General features: G+C 32.8%; 1 protein-coding gene across 7 annotated transcripts in view; it reads left to right on the forward strand.

Annotated features, from left to right (window-relative positions):
• The window catches only part of LOC110995367, a 49,532-nt gene extending 23,274 nt beyond the window's left edge, over positions 1–26,258 (forward strand). For 3 of the 7 annotated variants that reach the window (XM_045630986.1, XM_022262494.2, XM_022262493.2), the window contains 9 exons: positions 4,761–6,028; positions 6,099–6,306; positions 6,760–6,802; positions 7,331–7,419; positions 7,674–8,349; positions 8,535–9,215; positions 9,301–9,496; positions 10,048–13,282; positions 13,513–13,654. In XM_045630986.1, the coding sequence (XP_045486942.1) occupies positions 4,761–6,028; positions 6,099–6,306; positions 6,760–6,802; positions 7,331–7,419; positions 7,674–8,349; positions 8,535–9,215; positions 9,301–9,496; positions 10,048–13,256 (6,370 nt within the window). In that variant the 3' untranslated portion in view covers positions 13,257–13,282; positions 13,513–13,654. Of the gene's footprint in view, positions 1–4,760; positions 6,029–6,098; positions 6,307–6,759; positions 6,803–7,330; positions 7,420–7,673; positions 8,350–8,534; positions 9,216–9,300; positions 9,497–10,047; positions 13,283–13,512; positions 13,737–14,001; positions 14,125–14,539; positions 14,699–14,850; positions 15,096–15,418; positions 15,577–15,860; positions 15,977–16,298; positions 16,447–17,219; positions 17,343–17,539; positions 17,732–18,413; positions 19,070–19,542; positions 19,711–19,829; positions 19,932–20,870; positions 20,965–22,443; positions 22,546–22,677 lie in introns of those variants that run through there. The other 4 variants (XR_006750610.1, XM_045630987.1, XM_045630988.1 and 1 more) reach the window with 4 other exon arrangements.
• Positions 26,259–26,937: the final 679 nt, after the last annotated feature.

Raw genomic sequence — 26,937 nt, forward strand, 5'->3', positions numbered from 1 at the left:
ATTATTATTTTTTATATTTGCCAACACTTCATTGCTTTTGGTTGTTCTCAAAACCCCTAAAATAAGTCGCTATGTAGTTGGCGTAAAAACACAAACACGGCAATTTTTTCCTCTCTCTCACGATTGGTAACGGATATAAAAACCCACCAAACGTTGCATTTTGTCAAGTGCCATGGCCTATTGATTATGTACAGACAGTACTATTACATCGCGAAATCCCTCCACCTATTTATTGTTATTCATTGGGCACACAACTGTTAACTTAAAGCAAATATAAATATGTATTTTTTTGAATCATCATTTAAGTAACACTAAGTTTATAACAATACATATAATGATTTAAGGAACTCTAGTTGACACTAGTAATAGTTTTTGAAATTACCGAAAAATCAAATACCGCAGTTAACGCATATTACAATTTTACAATCAATTGTTTTTGTTGTGTAAAGAAACTTCAGCTATTGCATTTTCATGGTGATATATTATCGCCACCTATTGGCATTTATTGCATGGAATTTGCACTATATTGAGTTTTTTTTACAAAATGACACATTATGTGTGGTGTAATATTTTTATACATTATTTGAATATATTTAATGTTATTTAATATTTTGAAACATTTTTTTTCTCTTATGAATAGTTTTCGCAGCGGTTGCAGTTAACGTTATTTTATAGGCATTTTTTCTCCACCTTGGGTAACCCTATTGTAGTTTTAGTTGGGCTTTTTTTCTTCATACAATTAAACTATTGCCTATATTAACTAGTGACATTGTATCATTCAAATGGTGAAATAATTTTTAATATCGGTCCAGTACTTTTTGAATCAATTCGTTACAAACATACTTACATAGAAATCTTTCCTCTTTATAATATTAGTGTAAATTGATGTGTCTTTTGTAGGGTATATGTGTAGTTCTGGTGTATAAAATACAATATACTTGTTGTAAAGCAAAATATTTATATTTGCTGATAGTACTTACATTCTTAACAGATCGATTCGATTGAAAGGGTGAAAGGTATTGTTTTTCTATAGACAAGTTTATTATAGGCAATTCGTTTCGCAATATCGGTCAGAGAGAAACTATGGTTTCTTTTGAGTTTAATTAAGTTGTGATCACCTTGGTGAAATTGGATTAAGTTTGGATTTTAAATAAACGTAGTTTTAGTAAAAAATTAGATGAACACTTTGTATTTTTATTTACTATTACTGAGTTAAACCGATAAGTACATTTGGCATATTTTTTCTGCTTCATTAGCTAAATATTTTTAATTAATAATTGTGTGAAATGTAGATAATCGTATGAACATTTTATAAGTTATAAAATGGCGGGGCACCGTTCGAATGTGGTCGAGGTTTTGGATTTAGACTCCCACTATCCCTTATGTGTCATGATAGATACTTTTTGTGTCATGAAATTCGTGTCGTCTGTCTCTGTACAGATTTTTTGTCAAATTCAACTTGGCATCAAGTAAACAGCTATCTATTTGCATGCCGGGTATCCTAACACTGCCCTCTGGCAACATTAATTATTAAATTAATTTCAATAACAATTTGTTCAAGTCAAAATAACCGGATACACTAAGTGTCATTGCTCTCAATTCTAAATATTTCTTAATGTTCCAAGTTTTTTATCTATGTTCAATATGATTTGACCCAAATGTTTTTTCACATCTTCAATAAATTTCCGCCGTTGTTTTACAGAACGATACTTAAAAACAGAAACTATTAAATTTATGATAAAACACATCACAAATAAAACTTAAAATTTGTAGATATATTGTATTTAACACGAACCTTTTATCGCTCTAGTATTTTCTATTAATCAAATTGCAGATAAGTAGGTACATACTATATCAGTTAGTTTCAATTATCGAATGCCGTGTTATTTTTTTTTTGTATGAATGTGTGTAGCAAGTGGGAAACGTTCGTTACGTACCTATCCCGTTTGGGAAATTCTTATATTATGAAAGGAGCACAGCGCAAGGACGACTGCGTATGCGCAGGTTGTTAACCTCGAAGTAAGAATGCGCGGGAGCCTGGCTGATCGCGGCATGAGAGGCATGACCGCCCGACATTCGACCTCCACATAACTAGCAATGGCAAAAATACCACACTAATGTCCCCTAAACGCTTTTAAAATCGCCACAGAAAACAAAGTCTCCCACACATTTTTTAAAACCGACGTCACAAAACAAGAAAACCTACAATTAGACCTGTGTAAAACATTATGATTTTATTTATTCCGTTCTCTTCCATCTAACTTATATTATATGTAACAAAAAAATGCTAAAAATTTTGTCAGCAAGAAAATAAATATATACACAATAAAATATATACAAAACGTTTAAAACATTTAAGAAACTTAAAAAGAACACAAGAATTAATTGCCGTTCAATATGGATGCATTTCATTTCATTACTTAGAATGAGGCTCGTACATACGCTATTGGTTTATTCCTTTAAAGCTAATCCAGGAAGATCTTAAGAAATTGCGGTTTCACATTAATATGCACATATAAAAACTGTTTAGTTGGGACCCACATCATCTATCGATTCCCAAGCCTTAAAAACCAGTTACTGAACGCGTTTGACAGCTTATACAAATGAAATAGTAATGCGTTTTTATAAGGATACTTGATATACGCCGTAAGCAAATACTGGCTACATACATAGTACCTGAGTTTTTACATAACTGGTATGGCAATTATGGCCTTCTTAGAATTACTACGATTTACTGTTATAATCTAGGTACAGGTTTGTTAAATACAATCGCTAGTTGCAGTTGTGTTTATTTTGGGACTAGCGAATTTAACACCTTGTCCGAATTTAAGAGAAACGAAATGTTTAATGCCAAAAATATAGCAGTATTTCATGCTACAGGCCACATATTTTCTGTATAATAAAAATAAATAGAGTTTTGCAGAGCAATGTAAACATATAAACATTCTTAGCCTCAATTATGTACATATTTTCAATTGTGACTAGTGAGCGATAACAACAAATAATATTTACTATATTTTAAGAATAGGTATATTTTTCAACGAATTATATTCTTCGTATACGTTAAGAAGAGGTTCTAATTCAAAATAGTAATTGATTCACACTGTTAATTGATCGTTTATTAATAATGCTAATAATATTGTATCGTAGAATTGTTTCCCGCGGCACGTCTTTTTTGCGTTTTCATAATGAATCATTGTCGTATTGATTGGCTCATACATGCTTTTTGTTGCATTGGCATTTAAAAAGCTTTGATTTCCATTGAATTTGTAAAGCAATATGATAACCTTACTTTAGAACTTACATTTCATGGTATCTCTATGGTGAATTAATACCACAGTTGTATTTATACTTATATTATTAGCGTGATATTATAATATTTACTATTAACTAAGTCCTATTATTTTTCTTTTTGTCAAATTGTATTTACACTTTGATGAAAAGAGACAAAGTACAACTTTAGTTAAAATTGATAATTTAGACTGTTTTAATTAAAGGAGTGTGAATCATCCTAAGATAACTATTTACCATTACCATAAGAAAATTTTCAATAAATAAAAAAAACATTAACAACTAAATTTCTTGTTAGCCGTTTATTTAAAAAAAATAATTATGTATTTAAGTAAACGTTTTATTTTACTTAAATAATATGAGCCTATATATTTATACTTCGATAGATATGAACACCTTTTAAAAGATAAAACAATCAATTGTGCACAATTTATTAAACTATATTGTTAGTTATGGATAGATAGATTTAGGAATATAAGTTTAATTTTTTTATGTTTTTATCTAGAATAATTGGTGTGGGAGTTGTTTGAAATTCTATCGTATTAGTAATTACTGTTAAGATAGAAAAATATAGTGAAATAAATAAATAAACATATTAATTTTAATAATCATTTAAAAATATAAGTGACTACAAGACATTGTATTTGCATTCACCAATGATATTTTTGATTTAGCACAATTGTACAATACAGTGATTGGATCTCTGTGGAACAATGTTTCTTTAAATAGAACTAGGCTGTTAAATGTGAAGGCTACACTTAAAATACAATGCAATAAACTGCCACGAACGCATGCGATTATTGTAAAATGCATTAAGCAAAAGTGCATTTTGTTGTGTTAAACTTTCCTCTATTGTTGTTGATTCCCTAGACTCTAGAGGTTTCAAAGCAACCTCTATTATTACATTACTCTAGAGATAAGTATGAAACAGCACACTTCGAAATAGGATCTTAAACAGGTCAATACCTCGATTGACATTGGGATTAATCAGGTATGGTGTCGCGATCTAAATGTGAGAGTTGCCCTGGCATCTCTCCAAGTAGACCGCTACATTATATTTATGAGCCAGACTAAACAAATTATGAGGTAAAGAAGGAATAGTGTTTACTATTTTTTACGCGAACATGATTTATAGTGTTGAACAGTAATTAAATAACAAATATATCGTTAACGATAAAGCGGATGCTATAAAGTACATCGCTTATGAAGAATATAAGTTTATTAAAAGAGAAAGAAGCCTTTTTATGCCAGTGCGTAATGCACACGTCGCAATATTCTCTAATGATGTTCCTAATAACTTGCACTAAATGAAGACGTCGTTACAGATTTCCGTATTTGTCAGTATCGTATGGGAAACTGTTGAGTGACAGTGTTGGTAACACTTCCTGTCATTAGGAAATAATGAAGACTTAGTTAATTCTATATTTTAGTAGTAGTAGATGATATATATGTTATTTTAATTGTTTCAGGATTGATCCTCCTCTCCAACAGACGCAGTTTCAAATGGACGCCAAGAAAACTATACCAGCAACACAGCAACCGCTGACGCAACAACACATAATGTCACACCATGTTCATCCTGACCAAATATACACCCAGCAGCAAATGTCAAATCACGTAACATCCAACCCACCTGTACAAAATCAGCCAAATGGCGTTATACATCAGCAACAACTCATACAAAATCAATATCATGCAACCATGACCGCTAGATCACCCCTTTTAGAAAATAGACATGAAATATATGGAACCAGTCATAATCACGAATACGCCAGACATTATGGCGCAAATGACAACTACAACTATCAACAGCAATCTCCAACCACTGAAAGAACAGAACAAATTATTCATACAGATCATAATGTTAATCACGATATTGTACATAACATCCCGAAGGGGTACAACGCCGAAGTTTATCAAGACTATTTGAAACGTAACCCACCGAAAGACAATAACCAAATATATCAAAATCATCAACCTATGTATAGACCTAATATGAATCAATATGGTTCAAAACCTTATTTGCCATATTCTAATAGAATAGGACCTCAAAGTAATACGGAGCTTTTGAGGAGACAGTACAATGAAATCCAACAGCTGAAAATGCAACAGCAACTCCACTATCAGAATCAGGCCCAAATGCACCAACAACAAAAATTCGCCGAAAGGCAACTCCTATTGCAACAAATACACGGTGTGCAGCCTCCACCGAACTTACAAAACAGCATTTACTCTGACAATTCGTATAGAGATTTGGATAGGTACGGTAGTAGAAATGATTTCAAAGACTATACAGGAGATATACAGAAAGATGTAGATAAGTATGCCAAAAATAATGAATATAGAGAGATAGAGAGGCAAAATAAACAGTTCCAAGAAGCGCAATGGCAACATAATCAAGAAGGATTTAAGGAGATTGAACGGTATAGAAGTCCACCAGAGGAGAAGACAAATCACAGATCCCCACCAACGGATTTTAATAACCAACTTAAAAAGCACACGGGTTCGATGTCTCCGATGAAGTCTAGCGAATCCAGTTCGCCTAGCGTAAAGTCCCCATCAACTGAAAGTCGCAGGAGTAGCAGTGGCCAAGCTTTACGATCACCAACAGCGCAAAGAATTCCTTCTGCTCCTGTTACTATATCCGGAATGCTTTATAAGCAGGGATCCGACGGCCTGAAAGTGTGGCGGAAGAGGTGGTTCGTGCTATCTGAATACTGTTTATTCTACTATAAAAGTGAGTATTTTTATATTACTAATGAAATGTAAGTAATGTTACACATACATTTGTACTTTTATCTTTATAGGTCAAGACGAAGAAAAACTGTTGGGGTCCGTTCTTTTACCATCGTATAAGGTATCCGCCTGTACTAGTGAAGATAAGGTAATGAGGAAGTACGCGTTTAAATTAGAACACGCAAATATGCGGACGTATGTATTAGCAGCGATGGATCAAGAATCTATGATGAAATGGGTTAAGGGACTCACTATGGCTGCACTTATGCAAAATTACAGGTAATATATTTTTGCGTAGTTCTACAATCACAAAGGTATTATTTTCAATTTTGTTACTGTTATTGCAATTAGAACATAGCAAGCAACGCGTGAAGTATTGGTGAAATGAAACAGAGACCATATTTCAAATATGTATTTATTTGTAACACAGAACTGTACAATATTATTTACCTACATATTAAAAATAATAAATAAAATTGATTAGTTGAAATTAAAAACAAATTTAAAAAGTTTGGTCTCTGTGGCAAATAACCTTTGTGATGGCAGCATTTCCTCGCTCTATTGCGCCACTTACTCTATGAGCGAGGGAAGCACCAACTCTGGGGTCACCGCTACTCACCACCTTAAATCTTTAATAAGCGCCTGTGCACTTGAGCCCGATAAAATAAAGAAAAAAAGTATAAATCAGTTTATTCGTTACACGTAGGAATTTATTATACTCGTTTTTTCCAGCGAACACCAACGGAAACAAATTGAGCGAACTGCAAAACCAGAGGTACGTATTATCGTGTGCATACCGTGAATCGATGCAAGTCCTCAATCAATGCGCTAGAGCATAACGAAGGACAGTCACCGGTTTATGGGCATAACTGTTAATGTTGATCGGTGTCAATACTAACCGCTCAAGTTTTTCTTCTTTTGAGTAATTATAGATAGATATATGTACTATCAAACTCAATTGATATCTTAAAATAATTGATATTTACAACTTTTATTTGGTAAATTTGTATTAAATTCAGTGAGAGGTTTTTATTGCCTCTGTCGTTGAGAGTCGGAATTTAATGATGACGACAATACATAATGCAATAAAATAAAGTCGTGGGATTCAATTTATGTATAAATATATGGTTTTAAAGTTCAAAATGTATAATATAAATACATGTGCATATGTATATATAATGTTGTTTCTTTGTAACACAAATTTAAAAAGGTGAAAGAAAACACTTTTTTACCGGATTGAAGCTGTGTATTATTGTAAACTTATAATTTTAAATAAGTAACTAAGGTATTTTGAAAATTTCAGGATGATGATATTCCTGGACCCACATACGCAAATGCACCTCCGAAGCCACGACGCTCAAATGATGGATACAATTCACCAGGCTCAGATATGTTAGTGTATATTGCGCTGTTTTAGTGAATCAAAGTTATAGTTACAAAATTCACCGACCTATTACTATATCATTAGATTAAAAAGAGTGGCGGAGAGTTTATTGCTAGTTCCTCTCTTCCGTTTTACGCCCTTGATTTGAGAACTGGCAGTAAATGTAAAATTAGAAGCATTCAATGTATATTTCTTTTTTGACGTTCATAAGTGTACTTTACGATACCCACATGAAAAAATGATTTTTGAATTTGAATTTCAGATACGACCCAAATTATGATCTGTTGATCAAACCAGAGTCCCAATACAATCAAAACACTTCGAAGCAGCATCAAGATCAATATGGAAGTAAAGTGAATCAAGATGCTTACGCAAGAACTCCACAGTCGCCTCCCCAACAACCTCTGTATCAAACAAAAAGATCCAACGATTTACAAAATGTTTCTGGATCAAACCACGAAAGGCCTCAAGAACTGTATAAATACCCACAATCGCCCCCTTTTGAAACAAGACGTCTTACCGATGATAACATGTATCAATCAAATAACCCCTTCCTACAAAGCTATTCAGGCCAGGAATCTCGTATTCCGCCTCTTGAATCACAAAACAATGATCAAAAATCCATAAAAAGTTATGGAGAAAATTATCCAGAAACAAAAACACGTAATGATCCCAATGTATATGCTAGAGATGTGTATGGTGAATTGGATCAAAAGCCGGTTCCAACGAACAGTGTAAATGATCGAATTATGGAGAGGCGAACGCCCGATGCATACGGGCGCTCCACTACGATGTCGAGTTATAAAAACAAACATGGTGATTATGAAGATGTATACTCCGCATATTCAAGTGAGAATCCCGCTAAGTCACCTAATTTATCACTGCATCGAGACAATATTAGTTTGTCAAGTCAAAAACAGCAACAAAAACCCAATCAGGTAGGTTTCAATTGCAATTTACTGTAATACATTTTTGTGATTGAATTCTGCAAGGGATGGAATTAAAAACAACATATAGCTTTTGCCTTTATTTTGTATAACTTTGGTATTCCTATACAAACTATAATGTTTACTTATTTTATATTATATTACTATAATAATCATATACTCATGTACTCTTGCAGACTCAAGAGAAAGTGTTTAGCGGGCCATCAGTTCTTCGAAGGAAGAAAATGCAAGCAAGTGGCATACAACCTACCATGCCTAGGCCACATAGCGCAGACTTTTTGGAGTACGAAGCTAGAAACGAATCATTGAATAAGACAATGCCAACAAGAAATAATTTAGATCTTCATAAAAATCCACAGCGGCCCAAATCAAGTCTTGACATAAACTCATATTACGACCCCAGTTCAGAAACATATTACTCCGAAGAGAGCTATGCAGAAAAAATGAGACAGTCAGCCCAATATTTGCAGCAACAAGGTCTTGCGCCTCGTAATATACAGATACCACTCGCTAAATATGCGAGTGGCTTAGCTGAAAAACAATTGCAGTCCCCCTACGCTCATACACCAAACAACAATTATGAAATGGAATTTGGCGCAAAACCACGCGATAATATCAGCTACACCTCAAAATACAGTGACCTGGAAGGATTAAACTCTAATTGGATGCTGAAAGAGAAAGATTTAGAACAACAAAAGGATTACTTGAACCGAAGTGGGAGTGTAATGAGCGATGGATCAAATGGAAGTTACTTAAAAGAAGCAAGTAAATTGGAGCCTAATTCTGATGGTTTTATAAGATCTGCGAGTGCACGATTACCTTCTACTGAACGTGATGGTGAAAAGAAAGTTCAGCAGGTATTAATGATTTTTATTTTTTGTTACTCCTGGTTCTACATTAATTGTTTTATACAACATCTCAACTTATTGGTGTTTGTTACAGCGCGAGGAATCAATGAAACGCTTATTGGAATGGAAACAAAGAATGTTGCAGTCTCCTTTGACTAGAAAGAGCACGCCTGCAACTATTTCCTTAGCAAGATCTCTAAATCAGAGTCGACAATCATTAAGATCAGATCATTACAAACCTAAAACATACTCAAATAATTCATATAACAGCTACTCATCTGATGACGAAGGTTAGTGTCATAGCTTTAATAAATTTATTAGACAAAGAGCATGTTTCTCTAAACAAATTTTTAAAGCATGTAAAAATTAAGTTTAGTGTGTCATACGCATGATAATTCGTGTTCAGTGTATTTTGTAGTAAAATATGAACTAGTCATTAAAGTCCTCGGCTAATATAAGTAGAACTAATAATATTTAGTTTAAAGTATTTTTACATGTACTTCATTTACTTTATAAGTATAAAAATGCCATTACATTACTTGTTTATAATTATTATATTTTATTGTATTAAACTATAAACAAGCAGCCTTTGATGACTTCGCTTTGCGGAACGGTACCTTCCTGCCTGCTGGGATATGTCACTAACAATCGCATTATAATGGTGTTGGGTCAGTAAACCTATATAATTACTGTAGATTATATATGGAAGCTGTAGATCGTAATTTCATAACTTTATTTGGAAAAGGTGCAATAATTACTAACAATCAAGCATTATCACATGCAATAATAATATTATTTGGAAAGTAAGAAATTAAAATTTGGTTTCGCTTTTGCACCTCAGAGGAAACACCTGGGACTGATCAGCAAAACTCAAGTGCTATGCAGGCAGGAAGGTCTTACATAGAGGGAATAGAGAGTCCCTCAATAACTAAACCAAAATCCCCTCACGAGCCTTGTTCTGTCCTATTGCCCAATCCAAAATTCGAAATAACAAATGTTAGTAAAAACGATAGCAGTCTCCAAAACGCATACGAAAATATTAATGTAGAAGAATCCATGGCTGAGACTTTAAAAAGTAACGCACATGAAGAAAACATTTACGAAGACCATATACCTCAGCTTATTGATATGCCTGAAGAGAATGAACAGACATCAGCAGTTATTTGTGATGGATATGAAACTCACGAAAGTGAATCAGAATCAGAAGCTCAGCTCGAATATACAGATAATGATTTAGATGAGGTACTTCTTGAATCGGATACAGAAACATCTAAACAAGATAATAACGAACTTGTAAGTAATCAATCAGAAACCCCGCCAATTTTACCATTAAGTGAAGATCATTACTTACCGATGAGCCCTAGAAAATTATTGCCAATAGAACCAGCACATAAAATGATTTTAGAAAATTTAAGCGCTTTCGATCAATCTATGCCAATAACTTATGAAGATAATCCATATGTAGAAATGAATTTGGGAGGGGAGGAGGATGATATGCAGACTTATGAAATTGTTTGTGTAAATAATGGTAAGATGGTTGAACCAGTATATATGGAGTTGAATAATCTTACAGCAGCTGATCAAGAAATAGAAAATAATAATTTAAAAGATTGCCACTCAGATACAGCCTCTAACTTTGCAGACACCAAAGATCCAACATTGAGGAGAGTGTCAAAAACTGATAAAAATAAAGAAAAGGCGGAAGGATCAGACGCTGATGATGAATGTTCTAAAGATCTATCAATAGATGCTCCTTTTAGTAGGTTAAGTATTTCAGATACATTCCGTCCTGCTTCGTATTATCTCAGTGGTAGTTCTGTGATATTGGATAGGCAGGATAGTCCTGATAGTGATATCTTACCACCTCCACCCATTCCAAGTTCATCTCCACCATGCGAAGAATTAAACGACGAAGCCTTGTCCAGATATATTTTAGACAAATTAGATAAATCCGATATATCTCAAGATAATTCTATTTTAAAAATGTTAACAAACGAAAAACAAAATATGAATAAAATGAAAAGAAAAGCGACTTCGTTAATGATATACGGTAGCCGAACTTCAATTCACGATACTCTTACTAGAGGTGAAAAAATTCGACATAATAGAGCGAGCTTAACAAACGATAGGAGTAAAATATTTGATGAAAAAGAAACGATCAATCTATTAAACAGATCTTTATTCGATTTGAAACACAATTCTTCAGATTGTATTGACTCTGATTCATTCAGAAGTTGTATTGTTGACAGAGATTCATCGAGATTGTCATTAGATTCAGATGTAAGTAGTAAATTTGAGATTACTCCATCAAATGTATCTTCAGAACTTACAAGCTTAGCTGACGGTGAATCGATATATGATTTACGTAATTCAAGTGACTGCGCCGATGCTAATTTATTCCGAAAGAACCAATTTATTTCAGAAACATATACTCAAATTGAACGCAGCAATTGGGTACAAGTTAACAGAACGTCAAACGAAACAGATACATCTTGTAATACAGAAGCAACTGAAATGAATAAAACAGAAACATCAAACAAAAGCGAAAATTTGAATACTGTATGTTCCCACACACGTTCATCTAGTACCCCGGTTAGTTGTAAAAGCAATATTATTCGCGATAGATCAAATAGTCAGGCTTTAGAATCGAAGCGTTTAGACACACAGTACAAAAATATTGCGGATCACACATCGGGATACATTGGTTCACAGAGTTCTTGTAGCTCACTCGGTGTTTCTCATTCTCCTATATCATTTTACACTAAGTATTCAAAAGGAGAAACATTGCTGAGAAAAAACTTAAATAAAACTACAGATAAAATAAAGGAAATCAAGAAGATAAATATTAAAGAAAAATATAACGCTTCATCGTCAACCACTAGCTTTCACAGTAGAGAAAGTTCTACCGAGCACAGTGCCCCCTACTACTATTCTGATCTTTCATCACAAGAGCATATTGATATTTTACCAACTTCTCATTTTATGAAAAATACTAACATTCACAGAAAATTAAATAATCAACGACGGAAAGGCCTCTTGCATAAACGGAATGACATAACACACATACATAATCCGATCCACAGTAACAATGTTTTTGTATCCGACAATTCTTTTGAATTGGCAGCTGCTAGAAGTGTATCCGTTGAATTTCTAAGTGCAACGGAAAAAGATCCAGAAATAGATATTAAAAATTTATATGAATCATCGAGTAGTAAACGCTCAAAAATACCAGAGTCCATTGGATTATTGGGTAGTCTAGGCTGTAAAAGAAATACAAGTAATTTAATGTTTTCATCAGAAGAAAAGACAGCATCCGACCATTCAGAATTACAACAACGAAATTTGTTAAAAGCTAGGGTTTCTACTGGAAGTATGTCCTCACACTGCAGTGAAAACTCATCAAATACTGTATATTATGACGCTGAAACTGAAGCGACTACATATGAGAATGTTTTTGTTGGAGAAAAACATTGGGATGAAGATCAGCTATGGAGAGATAATTTAAGAAGAGTCTCTCATAGACATGCTCGATCAATGGATGATTTAGATGCTTTGCCTGAATCTATAAGTTCTAATAACACACCCGATTTTAATAGCATTAAGCGCGTTAAAAAAGCTGTGTCAAATAATAAGTTAAGTAGAAACGTTACTTATGTAAATTGCGATGTACAAGCAGAGATTTTAAGAAAGGAGAAAAAACTGGGCAATGCTATTCCTGATGAAAATGATGTTTATGTTAGTCTTGCAAATGACATTAATATAGCCTCAGATAACATAATTGTTGATGAAGGCGTCTATGAACAATTGTCAATCGATACAACTGAAATATCTTCAAATGGCATATGTAACACTAACCAGAAGCAGTCGAAAAACAATAGAAAACAGTTTGAAATAGATAGAGAGACATTAAGGCAGTGGGATTTGATGTCGAGTGGATTAATGAAAGATGGTTCAAGGCAAGTGCGGGGTGCGGTTGTGGGTGTTAACGTAAACGAAGCTGCATGCACAGACAACAAAATTGAAAATGCAAGCAAGGGAAGTATCCACTAAGTTTCTGTGGTCCAGTTAGTAACTATGTAAGTTAAACTTATATTCATTTAAACGCAAAGCAAAGTCACTTTTGGCATTTTTATGTATATTATTAAAAAAGATAAGGTGTACATAAAAAGTACGCAAGCATGTTTTGATGTTAACACTGTATATAGCACTGAACTTGTAAATACATGATACACACTTTATCATGTTAAAATTAGTCTATATTAAAGCTATTCGTAAAGATAATATATCGTTAATTCATTTCTTGCAGCATCCCTAACAATATCAGGTACTAACATAGAATCTAACGCAAACAATAATCAAATTCAACAAACATTATCAAAGAAATCATTTGTCGGAAGTAATACATCTATTGGACGTAGTAATAGAGATGGGAATATACCAGTAAGGGCAGTCAGCCCAAGAGTAAGATGGGTTGAAGAGAAAGCAAATGAGCATTACACGTCACAACAGATTAGTGCGTCGCAGCAAAATGTGAGTTATATGTATCTACACTGTTTATACTCTCTGTGGTGTCTATGCCTAAAATATAGAGAAATATCATTAATGCATGCATTATATTAATTATTTAAAAAATAAAATTGGTTAAGCGTTTTATTGAAAACGCTTCATTACTATATTAAAAACAGAATACGTGGCTATTTGCCTTTTGCCTACTTCTTAGAAAAAAGTGCAAGAGAAGTTGCGCTTTATTTCTCAAATACGAGATTAAAAAACTTTAACTTACCTGACATTACAGCTTAATATATTACCGGGCACAGAAGAATCTTGGGCCACGATTAGGTCCCCTTCTCGGATTTCCCAACAGCCTGTAAGCGCTGTCAGTCCCAGAGTTAGGAGGAACACTGAAACTGACGAAATGGTATTGTCTTTTATTTAATTTGTTAATCTTACGTACATACCAGTATTACCTATTATTTTTTCATTTAAGTTCTTTCAATTTTGTTTAGATTAGATTGGGTGTGTACATACCATAAGATCGTTATTAATGCAGTTAGTTAAATTATGTTTTATAAAATAGTCTTTAATATGTAATTAAAATTGTAAAAAAGAGCGGGCTATCACTATCTGTCAAACGTTGACAATATGCTTGTATTGACAGTTAGTTATTTACACACGAAGGCGCCAGCCGCCAACTTCAACGCCGCGAAATTTAAACGTCGGTTGCCGGTATTATTTTAAATTAAAAAAAATTAATAACGTTCTTAAATATTTTTTTTTTTTGTTTTGTTTTATTCGTGTTTTGTACATTATGTTGCATTATTTGTTGGGTATAGCAAAAGTTGCCTCGTGAATTGGTAGACATACCAACAGCTGGTGAACTCTTGGGACGGAGTCATGAAGAATTAGTTCTCCTTCTCATACAATTACGTCGACGGCATGCTGCAACACATCGGTCCATAGAGCAATGCTGCCACCAAATACATAGTATAGAGGTGCTTGGCTTTTTTTTGTTTTACGTCCTTGTTTGTTTTTTATTTATAATCAGAAGTATAAACACTCCAAAACATGAAAATGTGTTAATATTAAATAATATCTGGACCAATAATAGATTTTTTTAATACTAACTAATTTGTATCTCTTCTAGGAATGTCTTGGTTCTTTAAAAGCATTAGAACGAGAGGAGAGTCTGCGAAGGCTAGAACAATTGAAGATGCAATTAATGGAGCTAGAACAACAGTATGCCAAAAGCAAACCCCTTGTTCAATTAGTGGATAATATGGTCAAACTGGGGTCATTGTACAATAAACCTGGGTCAACAATTGAACGCCTTGAGAGAAATCAAAGGCTAAGGCATAAGGTTCTAGCCGAGCATGCAGTTGAGCAACAACGGTGTGTACTTACATTGTACTTATATTTCTTCAGAATATTTATATATTTAAATGGTGACACCGCATTTTATATTTACATACATACAAATTAAATAGACAAAAATGTGTAAAAGCTATTGTGAACATAATCATAAAAAAAAAATCATGACCCAAAAAATAACATAAAATAACTATATTAGTGAAAACAATCATTTGAAAATTTCTGTCTATTCAAACAGGTTTTAAAGTCAAGTTTATAGATAGTAGGTATTAATTAATTACAAATAATTTTAATAGTCCTATTCAGTATTGGCATTATCTAGTAACTTAGACTTAAATGTTTAGGTGGTTGGAAAGTGCTGCAGCTGGCAAACCATTGGAAACAGAAGCAGCAAGAGCAAGAGTTGCTGAACTTTGGGCTTTGGAACAAGAGTTAGCTGATGAAGCATCAATACTGCAAGGACTCAAAACTGACAAAGATGCCATAGAATCATTGCTTTCAGGTGAGCTTTTTACAACATACTCTTAATTTTTTTTGTTCGAGTAATATGGCTTAATTTTTATACAGCAGCATATATGTCAAATGTAGATATCTAAGACTTGAGGCTAAGAACTAAAAATAGTAGCGCCTATTTTTTTTAATATCCTCCAAGCGACATTAAATATAAAAATTGGCAAATTAGTAATAGAATTTTTAAAACAATTTAAGCATCTTATTAAAAGAAACTTTCTTAAGAATCGATAATAAGTATTGTATTATTAATGTTATACAAAATTTGTTTAATAGGTGTTCGTAGCAAGTTGGACACAGTGAATTTAGAAGATCAACTTCATGGCGGTGGCCTTGAGGTGGAATTGGCCAGAGTCCACACGATGCTGGCGCACAATTCTAAGGTTTATAAGGTTTTCATCTATACAATGCACTTATTATTTTATCACATAGTCACCTATATCTTTAATATTTTGTTGTTTAGAATATACATTTTTTTATTAAGGAATAATTGTTTGAAAAAAGGTCTATAAATGTCTTTTAATTGGTTTTACATATTATAAAAACAAAATTATCTATTCGTCTCTTTCAGTCAAATTATGTTTATGCTGTGTTGAAAAGAGACAGAATACTAATTATTTGTTATTACAAACATTCTGCTGGCCATTCTGTCCGAAACTTTAAATAATATATATTAATTTAAAATCAATCCAACAATTTTCTGATGAATTACAGAAACTAGAGCAGACGGTAGCCGAGAACGCCCGATTAGAGCGGGAATTACAACAGTTGCGTCGGGCGTTACGAGCAAGGAGGGCTACTACACAGCCCACCCATTCACATCCCACACAGCCTACTCATCCTACAGCCATGTTGGAAGACGGTTAGTAGATGGGTACCACTTCCATATATAATTTAAGAAAAAAGTAAAAGCGTTCAAATTTTTAGTAATTTTATATATGTTTATGCAGAAAACTTATTTTATCATATTTACAGAAAAAAATACACAGCGCCTACTGACGTCATTTTCTACAGAGCTTTATCAATATGTGAAATTAAATATTTATTTCGTTATAATTAGTAACACTTGTAAAATGAGCGCTATATTTGTTACTAAACAAGCAAGAACACATTTCATTAAAAACTATATTTCGCTAATTTCGCTGTTTTTACTATGAATATAGTTTCCATAGAACCTTTACGGTATGAATATTGATATTAGAGACTTGTAAAATACGTCTGTGCAACCCGCTAGTGTATTTATAATCTGCTATTTTCGGTTTTTACAAAAGAAAAATGTTGTAACAGGTGTCCTTAAATCAACAAAAATGCGCATCGTTTTAAAAATTGAAACACAAATAAAGACAAATGTGAGAAATTAGAAAAAACTCACTTAAGGTTATTTACGAAACCAAAAAATACTTATTATTAAAGTAAAAAAATAATAGAACTTTCAGTTCAGTCAACCAACAATTAAAATGCCATTAATCAACATTAATCGTTACTCGAATAATATATGAAGCTTAGTTCTTAGCTGTGGTTTGTCCTAGTAACAATTAACTTCAATATTAAGTGATTCATCGAATAGCCCCCCTGTAATCTTACTTTAGTACAAGTAAAACTTTCTAATAGCAATACTATGACATTGTCTTGCAGAAGTTTCAAGAGTCCAGCAGTTGGTCACAGCTCTTCAAAGACAGCGACAAGAGTTAAGCCGCGCCGTGAGGCACTTGACCCAGCAATCCCAGGTCTTACAGACGACACAAGATTCTATGCCAGGTACAGTTTTGTGCATAGTGCGTCGTCAACCGCATCTCTAGACTAATACGCGACAAAATGCGTCATGTTACATCGATTTGACCAAAAACACAGACCAGCTTCGAGTTTGCCTTGACCTATTCGGAACTTGTCAACAAACAATTTTTATTAAAATAAACTTATGGTCATAGTACATTTTGAGATATATTTTCTTACAGGAAAACATCGGCCACTATCATTCTGGCAAGAGACGAATCTAGATACTGGCCATACAATTGACCACGGCCAGGATTATGAGTACGAAAGCCATCCAGTCCACTACGGACAGACGGAACCATTGTATGTCGATACTAGACCTGGCGATATCACCTCTCCCATGACCAGTGAGGACATGCAGCATTCGGCATTTGGTACGTATAAGTTTTGAAATTTCACGTCCAAGTGCTAAGTATAACAAAATTTTCAATGTCAAAATTGAATTGTTATTTATTATTGGCTGTGTTAAGGGATTTTTTAGGTACGCATTTTACTCGTACGTAGGTAATCACACTTGCCCAGACGAATAGGTCTGAAGCGTAAAAAGAAACTCAGTATATGACCCATATTGTAACTTTACTCGATGATAATAATCCAGGGTGGTAGAAACCTGTTTGGCCTATTTATTTCATAATCCATGAAATAAAAAAAAAATATTTTTATATTAATACAAACAGTACATTAAAAATATAGCCAGAGATTTAATACATAATGTTTAACTACGAAAAGAATCAGAAATCTACAAAGGGAATAAAACAACAATAATAATTATTCAATACATCTAAGTGGTTCCCAATTTGGTTTTTGTGTGATGGTGTAAAAGTGAGACTGTACGTAGGTGTATGTGGGGTATGCTCCTGATGCAGGAGATTTCGCGCTATGGATATTATTAATACTCATTTTTAACCATATTCCATATTTACTATGTTATTAATTGTTTAATTTTTATAGACTTCAAAGTTATCCAAAGATTTACAACAGCTTATGTAAATTTCTACTAAAATAATTTGCTTATATAGGCACCATTGCATTTACTAAACCCAAAATACATTACAGGTCATCTATCAAACGTCGAAAAGCAAGAAATCAAAACGGTGCGTATAGTGAAACGCGAGAGCGAGAGACGCCAAAGAGACAGAGAGCGCTCCCTTCAGCCAATGTCCGATTGGTCCACCAACATCACGACCAACATCGACCAATTTCTCGAGGAAGAGTTGGTCCAACCCATCAACAGCTATCGGGCGTCCTCCGTCCCAAGAACGGATTACTCCAAATTCGAGGAATACTACGCGAAGCAAAATAAAGAGACACCATATTTGAAATTCGAGAGGAACATGGAACTCAGCCCAAAATACCCATCGAGCCCTTCTCTGTCTAACTACGACTACTCCAGAGATTACAAATATAGTTACGACAGACTAACGCTATCAAACCAATACCTAAACAGCCCGACGGAAAGTTCCAGAACTTTAACCAATGACATTTCAAAGACCAGCAGTGTCATGAGCCTGACGAGGTCCAACATGGAGTTGTCGCCGATATTCAAAAGTGAGGCTGCGAAGGAGATAATCACAGAAATGTCAGACACGCATAAGAATGGATCTCTGCATAGGAGACAGGTTCCGAAAGAGAAGAGACGACATTATACTGCGCCGCATCATTTGAGTTCGAAGACATTGAATGAGTTACCGAAGAATGGCTATAAACAAGATGTAAGTTAACTGATTTCAAAAAAGGAGGTAGTCAATTTCACTTATATGTGATTTTTAGTATTATCTATTTAGACTTTCAGCGTGAGAGGTAATTGATGTAAGTGTTTGTTTGTTTGTTCATAAAAGTTGATAGCGTGTGTTAGGCCCAAGTAGGTAACCCGTTTGGGAAAAATAAATGGTCACGAAACAGATGCAGAAAATTGATACCCAGCCCTAAGGTTTTTGAGGTTTAAAGGCGCTACTGATTTTTTTATCTCAATTTTTTCCTTTTCAATTAGTAATAGAGTTAGAATTTAACTAAGTTCTTTTCGTATAGCATATAATATAAAATATATTTTTCATAAAAATATTTTACACATTCACAGAACGTAAGATAAGAAGATAAATTAAATTAAAATATAATTGATTTTATGAATTTACATATAATATGTAATAAAATATTATGTTATACTAATTAAACAAATATTGTGTAGGCAATGGCTCGTTCTGTGGACGACGCAGACATGGAGCGTGCATTACGCGGCGCCGCGCCTGACGTTGTGAGATCTGCTCTCCCCGCTACCAAGATACCAGACTCCATCGACCAATTGCTCGCAGCGCCTCAGAAAATTGTGATTCCCGAGCGATACATTCCCGAGAAGGTGAGTACGTAGTACGGGAATGATCTAAGTATTTTATTTGTTGTTCTTCAAAATGCGTCTAATTTAATTCGTTTAAAACAACATGTAATGTAATTTCAACGATTTGTTTTCGATTTCAGCCCCCAGAACTATCTCCAGAAGAACAACAAAAGAGGCAAGAGAAAGTAGAGTCGATCAAAAAGATGTTGTCCAGTTCCTCGGGCGACCAAACCAGCACCAAGGTAACCGAAAGTCATACTCTTAAAACATAATATAAATCAAGAATAAAAAAAACCTAGTAGCCAAAATTTAAGCCATTTTATTCATTCTAAGAGTTTTGTCTTTGCAATTCTATTGTCTATTACTCATAGATAATAGAAAATATCATTAGCATTATTTAAGTAGTCTATGGGGCTGGGTTCTTCTGATACAAAATATACACATAAACGTTGACAGTAAAAAAAGTTCATCGTCATTCTAATGAATCATTTTCCTAATCATTAATGTAGTCTTTTGCATCGTGTCTTAGTCTGCTTTGTCATTTCTATGCATGTTTCATTATCATAAAGTCATAAAGAAATGATATAGATCGGCCATTGTTTGCAGATGAATTTGTAGTTAGTCTCATTCTTAAATTCAAAGGACAACATCTATCCACATCAGTTCACCCTGCATTTTTTCTTACTAAACATTTTTTTTTATTCTATAGAAAATAAAGAACTAAAAAAGTTTGATATTAGAACTTGTGGGTAGACCCAATATTTTTTACTAAAACCGTTCATATTTTTATTACAATATTAATGAAAATATTAACATCTTCCACATATTGATTTTCCATAAGATTTATTTATATTAAATATAAAAATCAATCAATCAAAATCATACAACCATTAATGCATTTCTAACACAATGACATTCCATTACCATAATGTCTCCCATTGTAGTACTATTCACATCATATCATCATTCTATATCTATAGACAGATAACTTGAATCTCTGGAACGTTCTAATTTCGAAACTTGAATGACTAGAATGTTCTATTAGATGAGGGAGGTAAAATTTCATTACTTAGAATTCTAAATTTTGGCGAATCATAAAAAACCAGCCTATATATAGTCGTATATCTGCAAACATTGGCAAGCTTTTGGCTGTACATAAGCATATCTATGTGCTTGTCTAGAGCCCGGATGGAGAAAAACGACAGCGAGAGCACTTACTACAAATGAACCAGATACTCGCCAAGCAGGTCACGGAGATGAGCAAAATTATAGCTGGTAAGTGTTTGGATGTTTGCTCTACTTGGCGTTGTAAAGCATTCTTTCGTGACTGGACTTCTTCTTGACTTTCTATTATCTTTGAACCAGTAATAAATAACTTTTTAAATGTATTTTTACCTTGTTATGTTTTTGCGGCTTTTTTCAGTAAAATTTTAAATGTATCAACTTTCTTCATTAGATTCACTCATCTTGATGGTACAAAAAACAAATAAAATCGCACATTTTTCTTATTTCAATTTGGAATTATCTTTAAAACATAAAGTTTTAATTATACCAAAACCAGCCAGATACATATAGTATAGCCAAAGAGATTTGATTACAAGTTCATATATACTATAATGCGAAAAGGCTTTCTCTCCATTCTAGTAAAAAGTATGAAATACGTTTTATATATAATAAATAGAAAACTATATGAAATTATATACGATATTTAGATGGGAGTTTAAAAAATTTAAGAAAAAATTGTAAATGCTCATTTAGAAAGCGTTTATAAGTCTTTCAGATGCCCTAGTATCGAAAGATGAATTACATTAAAAATGACACAAGAAGACAAAACTTTCAATAGTAGTGTTAGATTATGTATTTTTGGACGCAAACAATTTTTAGTTCCAAATTTTTCCACCACAGCTCTTTTATTATGGTATCTTCTACTACTTTAAAAAAATTTTTTTTGTTTCTAATATCGCCATCGTTTGTTTCAATACTTAGCTTTTCCACCGGCACGCAGAATTCATTATTTTTTTACTATTTTACAAAAGTAAAATTCTAGAATTCTTCTACAGTCTGTCTACAGAAGTTCACTAAGTCACGTGACTAAAATCTCGTATAATGATTACAACGCCAAGTAAATTTGAAATACCCTGATTTGGATGTATTAAATGCAATGGACTTTGTGAACTGAAAATTTAATATTTGGTAAAGATTGAAACAATTGATCCTTAATACATCCATTACTCCCAAAGTTGCTAAGTAACTTCACGAGCAGCATTTTGAATGTAACTTTTTGTCCAGTTTTGATTTTGCACTTTTTATTTGTGTTGTGAGAATTATCTGGTGCATGATTGCATGTTGCATTTTTCATGCAACCTCTATGATTTATTATATATTCTATGTAATTGATGTTTTGAATGAACGCAATGAGAATTATTTACAGGAATTTAGAATAAAGGAACATTAGAATACTATGTTTGTGTCTATATCTAAACGGCCTACTGTGCGTTCGTGAATACGTTTCCTAACGGTAGCAAGGGATTCTGTATTCTGTAGACTTGTCTGGGTGACATTGCCTATACTCCTACTACGCTGGCATAGCGATTCACCCAGAGTGAACACCCATCGAAAATAGAGAACCTTCATTTTATTGTTAATAATATTATTAAAATACTTAGCATCATGCACCACGAAAACTCTCATCTACTAACGTCACGTGTGTCCACGCATGTAACAATAATGCTTGATGTCGTTTGTCCCACCCAGGAACCAATGAGGGACCGTCGAATTGATCCATTTATCATACCCTTAGCTATTACCTAATTGGCCTCCGGATCATCGTGCAGCATGGTTTTTATGCATTTTGTTGTGAGTAGTTTTTTGTTTTTTTTTCCAACCGACTTCAAATGGGCGTTCTTTTGTTTCTATTGATTTTTATTTAAATTTGAAGTCGGTTTTAAGTATTAATTGGGACTTACTAATCGATTTTTGTTTTCACAGTGAAAGCCTTGGAGGAACTGCCTCTAACAAACAACGCAGATGATTCGGATCGCTCACCAGATGTGGAATTGCCGATTTATCAGCAGAGGGAGAATTTCTTCACCTAACCTATAAAATTTGAACAATTTAATTGAGGCTATGGCGATATACGTCATTTGACAAACTTATTTGTGGCATTCAGTCTTTTGGCTTTGACATGGAGTACAATGACTAAATGTATGTAGTTTAACCAAATATCTGATAAAAACCTCGTATAATCAGAAGGTTTTAATGCTGATACATAAGAATTGGCTTATTTACTTGGATGTTTTACTAGAGATACGTATCTGTCACGTCATACAGTTAGCAGGAAGAGTGAGACATAATGTTGTCTCACTCTTGCATATGACGATAGAAGAACTCATATTCAAATGCTTCATCATATCGTAAATTATGTTCAATATTTTAGGAACATATCATTTAATGCCATATCTACGTTATGCTAAGGAAATTGATTAATTGTTGCTTAGTATTCTGTATTAAAAACGCAGTACAAGTTATATGTAATATCTTGTTAGTAGCCGAAAAAATTAAATAATAGTGATTTCAATTGCTTCAGTCTTTAAATTCTAAGTACTGGACAGCGTATTTCATAATTAAGCCATGCTTATAAATCGCTCTCAACTAAAAGAGCTGTAATAAGAATGATTTTTAAAAATAGTAAAATGCTTGATGAAAGAAGTAGGTAGCTAGGCTCAAGGCTTTTTATAAGTAAGGCTTACATTTGAATTGTGTATAAAGACTTGTTTATTCTATCAACTATGTACATACTATAGATATATGAAGATATTTAAAACTTTTATTTAGTAATACCAAAATGTTCTAAATAGTTATGTAATAGTTCTAATGTTCGCAACAGAATGGCCTGCAAGTTATTTCTTATTTTAGTACATTTTCCAAGACGTCAAATGAAGACGTTGTGCTGTCAAAAAAGATTATTTTTAACCAATACTTTTGCCGAGTCAACAAACGTCAATGTCAGTTTTTGACAGTTTGAACGTGTCTATGTTCCTACAATTTGAATCTCTCTGAATATCGCCTACATCCGTTTAGTTTCAAATACTTCTACGAAGCCGTTTATTATTCGATACAAAAATCTATCGAAACCTTTTATTAGGGCAGCTATTCTATTTTACGTATTGTTTGTGCTATGGCCTTAAAGATTAATATAAAGTATTTAGTATTTAAGATACACAACAGGACGATGCCATGTTAGTTAATATAGGTTTAGTTTCATTTAGTTTTAATGTATGCCATTGTTTATCATTTTATTTTTTAAGTGTTATTTAATTTTATGATATTGTAGATTTTTGCATTGATACCATTTTGTATAATATCGATTTATTTTCATTTAATAAAACTAAATTTAAGTATACAATTTGTTGTTAATAATTGTTTTCTTTTATAATACGGATACCGTACGATTAATTAGTATACTTTCCGGTATTCATAATATAGTTTATTTAATCTCTGCGATTATACATCTTTTGGTTTTTGATACAGTGTACTTGCTGACGCTGTGTCAAGTGTTTAAAGTCTCACAACCCTATGGGGCATGGGGCGGACAAATATATATTCTATATATCTATTGATATTTCTAAGTAAGCAAGCAGAGTTAGATTTAGAAGGCCTTTTGTATGTCAAGTACATACATGTTTGACGTTCGTATTACTAAGCGCTATAGTAGTGTCTATTTATTACAACATATTTGACAACTGTCAGCTACGTACACTTCACGTTCGACGTTCACTGACGCATCAATTTTACGACGAAATTGTTGATTAAATGTTTAGAATGTGTATCTAAAAGTAAATCATAAAGGTTACAGTATTACAATAAATATGTAATCGTAACCAATGAAGTTAGCAATCGTGATGTTCTATCCTTAATATGCGAGTAGCAAGGTTACATTCTTCAATTTTGATGAAATGCCAATGGGTATTAAATCGACTCTATTAAACTATCTTCTACCATGTTTTCTCCTTAATCAATTGCGCGTTGAAAAAAAATCTATTGGTATACAGGTTTCTTACAACTTTAGAATTGAAAGTCGCTTAGCCGCTGAAAAGGTATATTACGTTTTGTTTTAAGAATAATTAATGCCGATATCATACTGTACTTTCAAACAATTATTCGTACTGCAGCCGTATTACTTATTACCTTTGCACATTGATCGTCAATTGTAGTTTAAATGCTTCTAAATCGCTTCAAGTAGAAGCAACGAATTGGTAATCTTTGTGATAAACATATACTTCATATACAAATTTATTAATTGTAGTAACGTAGGCCCCTATAAATAGCCTATTAAAGCTTTAAAATACTTATGACTATTGTATTATAAATTGTCTTATCGACGCAAAACGTAAACATTAAAATGTATTTAAATGGACCTTGAAATGTTTCTCTGGTATAATGATAGTATATTGATTATTTTGATGTACAAAACTAGACTTAAATCGTTGAAATTGACAATTAAAAAATTTAAAAATTGTTTAAGTTAAGGAACCTTAATAAATATATACACACTGTTCAATATTACAAAACCTTTTCATGACAGTGATAAGTAAAATTAAGTACTGCGCTACCTACATGAAATAATTGTCAACTTTAATAAGCGCGTTACTCAAGCAAATAAACCAATATATTATATATTTTGATATAAGTTAAAACTGAATATATAAAAATGTGAATGAAGGACGGTGAACACCTCTACTCTCTAGGGAGAATTCTCGACCGATCCAACCACTGACTGGACCGAAGGCTTTAGTGGCTAAGGTCGATAAGTTGTTTATCCTTAGAGGTCGGATTAATTTTTTTAGCGTCTTGCAGAAAATGACGTCATGGCAGTAATTGTAGAATGTAGGTGTCGCTACATATATACATTTATTTAATCTGTTTTCAATAGTCTAGTTTGAGTACATCATAAATAGCAATGTCTGTACTATATTTTAACTATTCATAACCACATATTATCGTGTAAATAGGGTATGATTACTTATTGAATTCCTTTTAATTTTTCATACTACATATATTTAAATGATTTTTATTTAAATACTCGTTTAACTAAATACATCTTCAAACTAACTAAATTAATTTTATTCTAAGGAAATGGTAGTTCTATCTCTATTTATTATTATATATATTTCTCTAGTATCTAATAATAATTGGTTCTCTCATAATCGATGTACCGATTTAGATTTTTCCAAAAACAAAAGGCAACGATTATCCCGGCTTTTACCTTACATTATTCATATGAAGTGTTATTGTAAAATTATACTGTATGTTATATATTTATATTCCCTACATTTCGTTTCTATCCTCATTTAGGTCTTCTGTATGAACAATTAACTACTAAATTTAATTCAGACTTCGCGGATATCAGGTAGTAGAAAATTTTATGAACTTATAGACTGATGTGTTAGTACCACTCTATCGACTGTCCTATTTGGATTATTTATACATAGTCAATTATGTACTTAACCTATCCTTGTTATGCAAAGATTGTTTTATAATGTAATATTAATGTATTGGAAATAAAATATATCAAATAATTGTGTTTTCTCTAGACCAACGTAGTTTTATAATTGAGTTGTTACAATAGGAAATCTTATTAGAAGTATCAAAAAGGTGAGGTGTATAAAGCACGCCAAAACATTTTTATCTATTTATTTATACTTAGTTACCATAACATACATAAATAATTAAGTTATTATACATATAAAATACAATAAACACATATAAAAAACAAAAAAGTAAGGAGGTTACATAAGTTATTAAGCAACGGGCGGCCTATCATGACAACAATAGTACTTTGAACCTAGCTAAAATTCTAATAGTACCTTGACTTTTGTTGTAATCTAGTCGTCGACGCTGACATTATGTCCGTTTAATGAATCGTAACATTTTACACATCCTTAACTTGGGAAGAATTTACAAAGCATTGTAACAATTCGTGATTATTGGTTTATAATTTTATAGCGTCTACTCGAAAATATCTTCTATATCTCTTCTTAATTAGATTAGACTTAAAGTTAATTAAAGTTAATAATTAATTACATTTAAAGGGATTTTTCATTTTTTGAAAAGGCTTATGAAGATCCTTGTTCAATCGTTTGTTGAACAATCCATTGTTGAGAGTATTATTAGTCAGTACATTGTCAGCTATATATTAGTTTTAGGAAGTTCAGTGGTCAATAACTACACAAAAAAACGTAAATCACA

Source organism: Pieris rapae, chromosome 14 (genome assembly GCF_905147795.1).
Source record: "Pieris rapae chromosome 14, ilPieRapa1.1, whole genome shotgun sequence".
NCBI classification, from domain to species: Eukaryota; Metazoa; Arthropoda; class Insecta; order Lepidoptera; family Pieridae; genus Pieris; species Pieris rapae.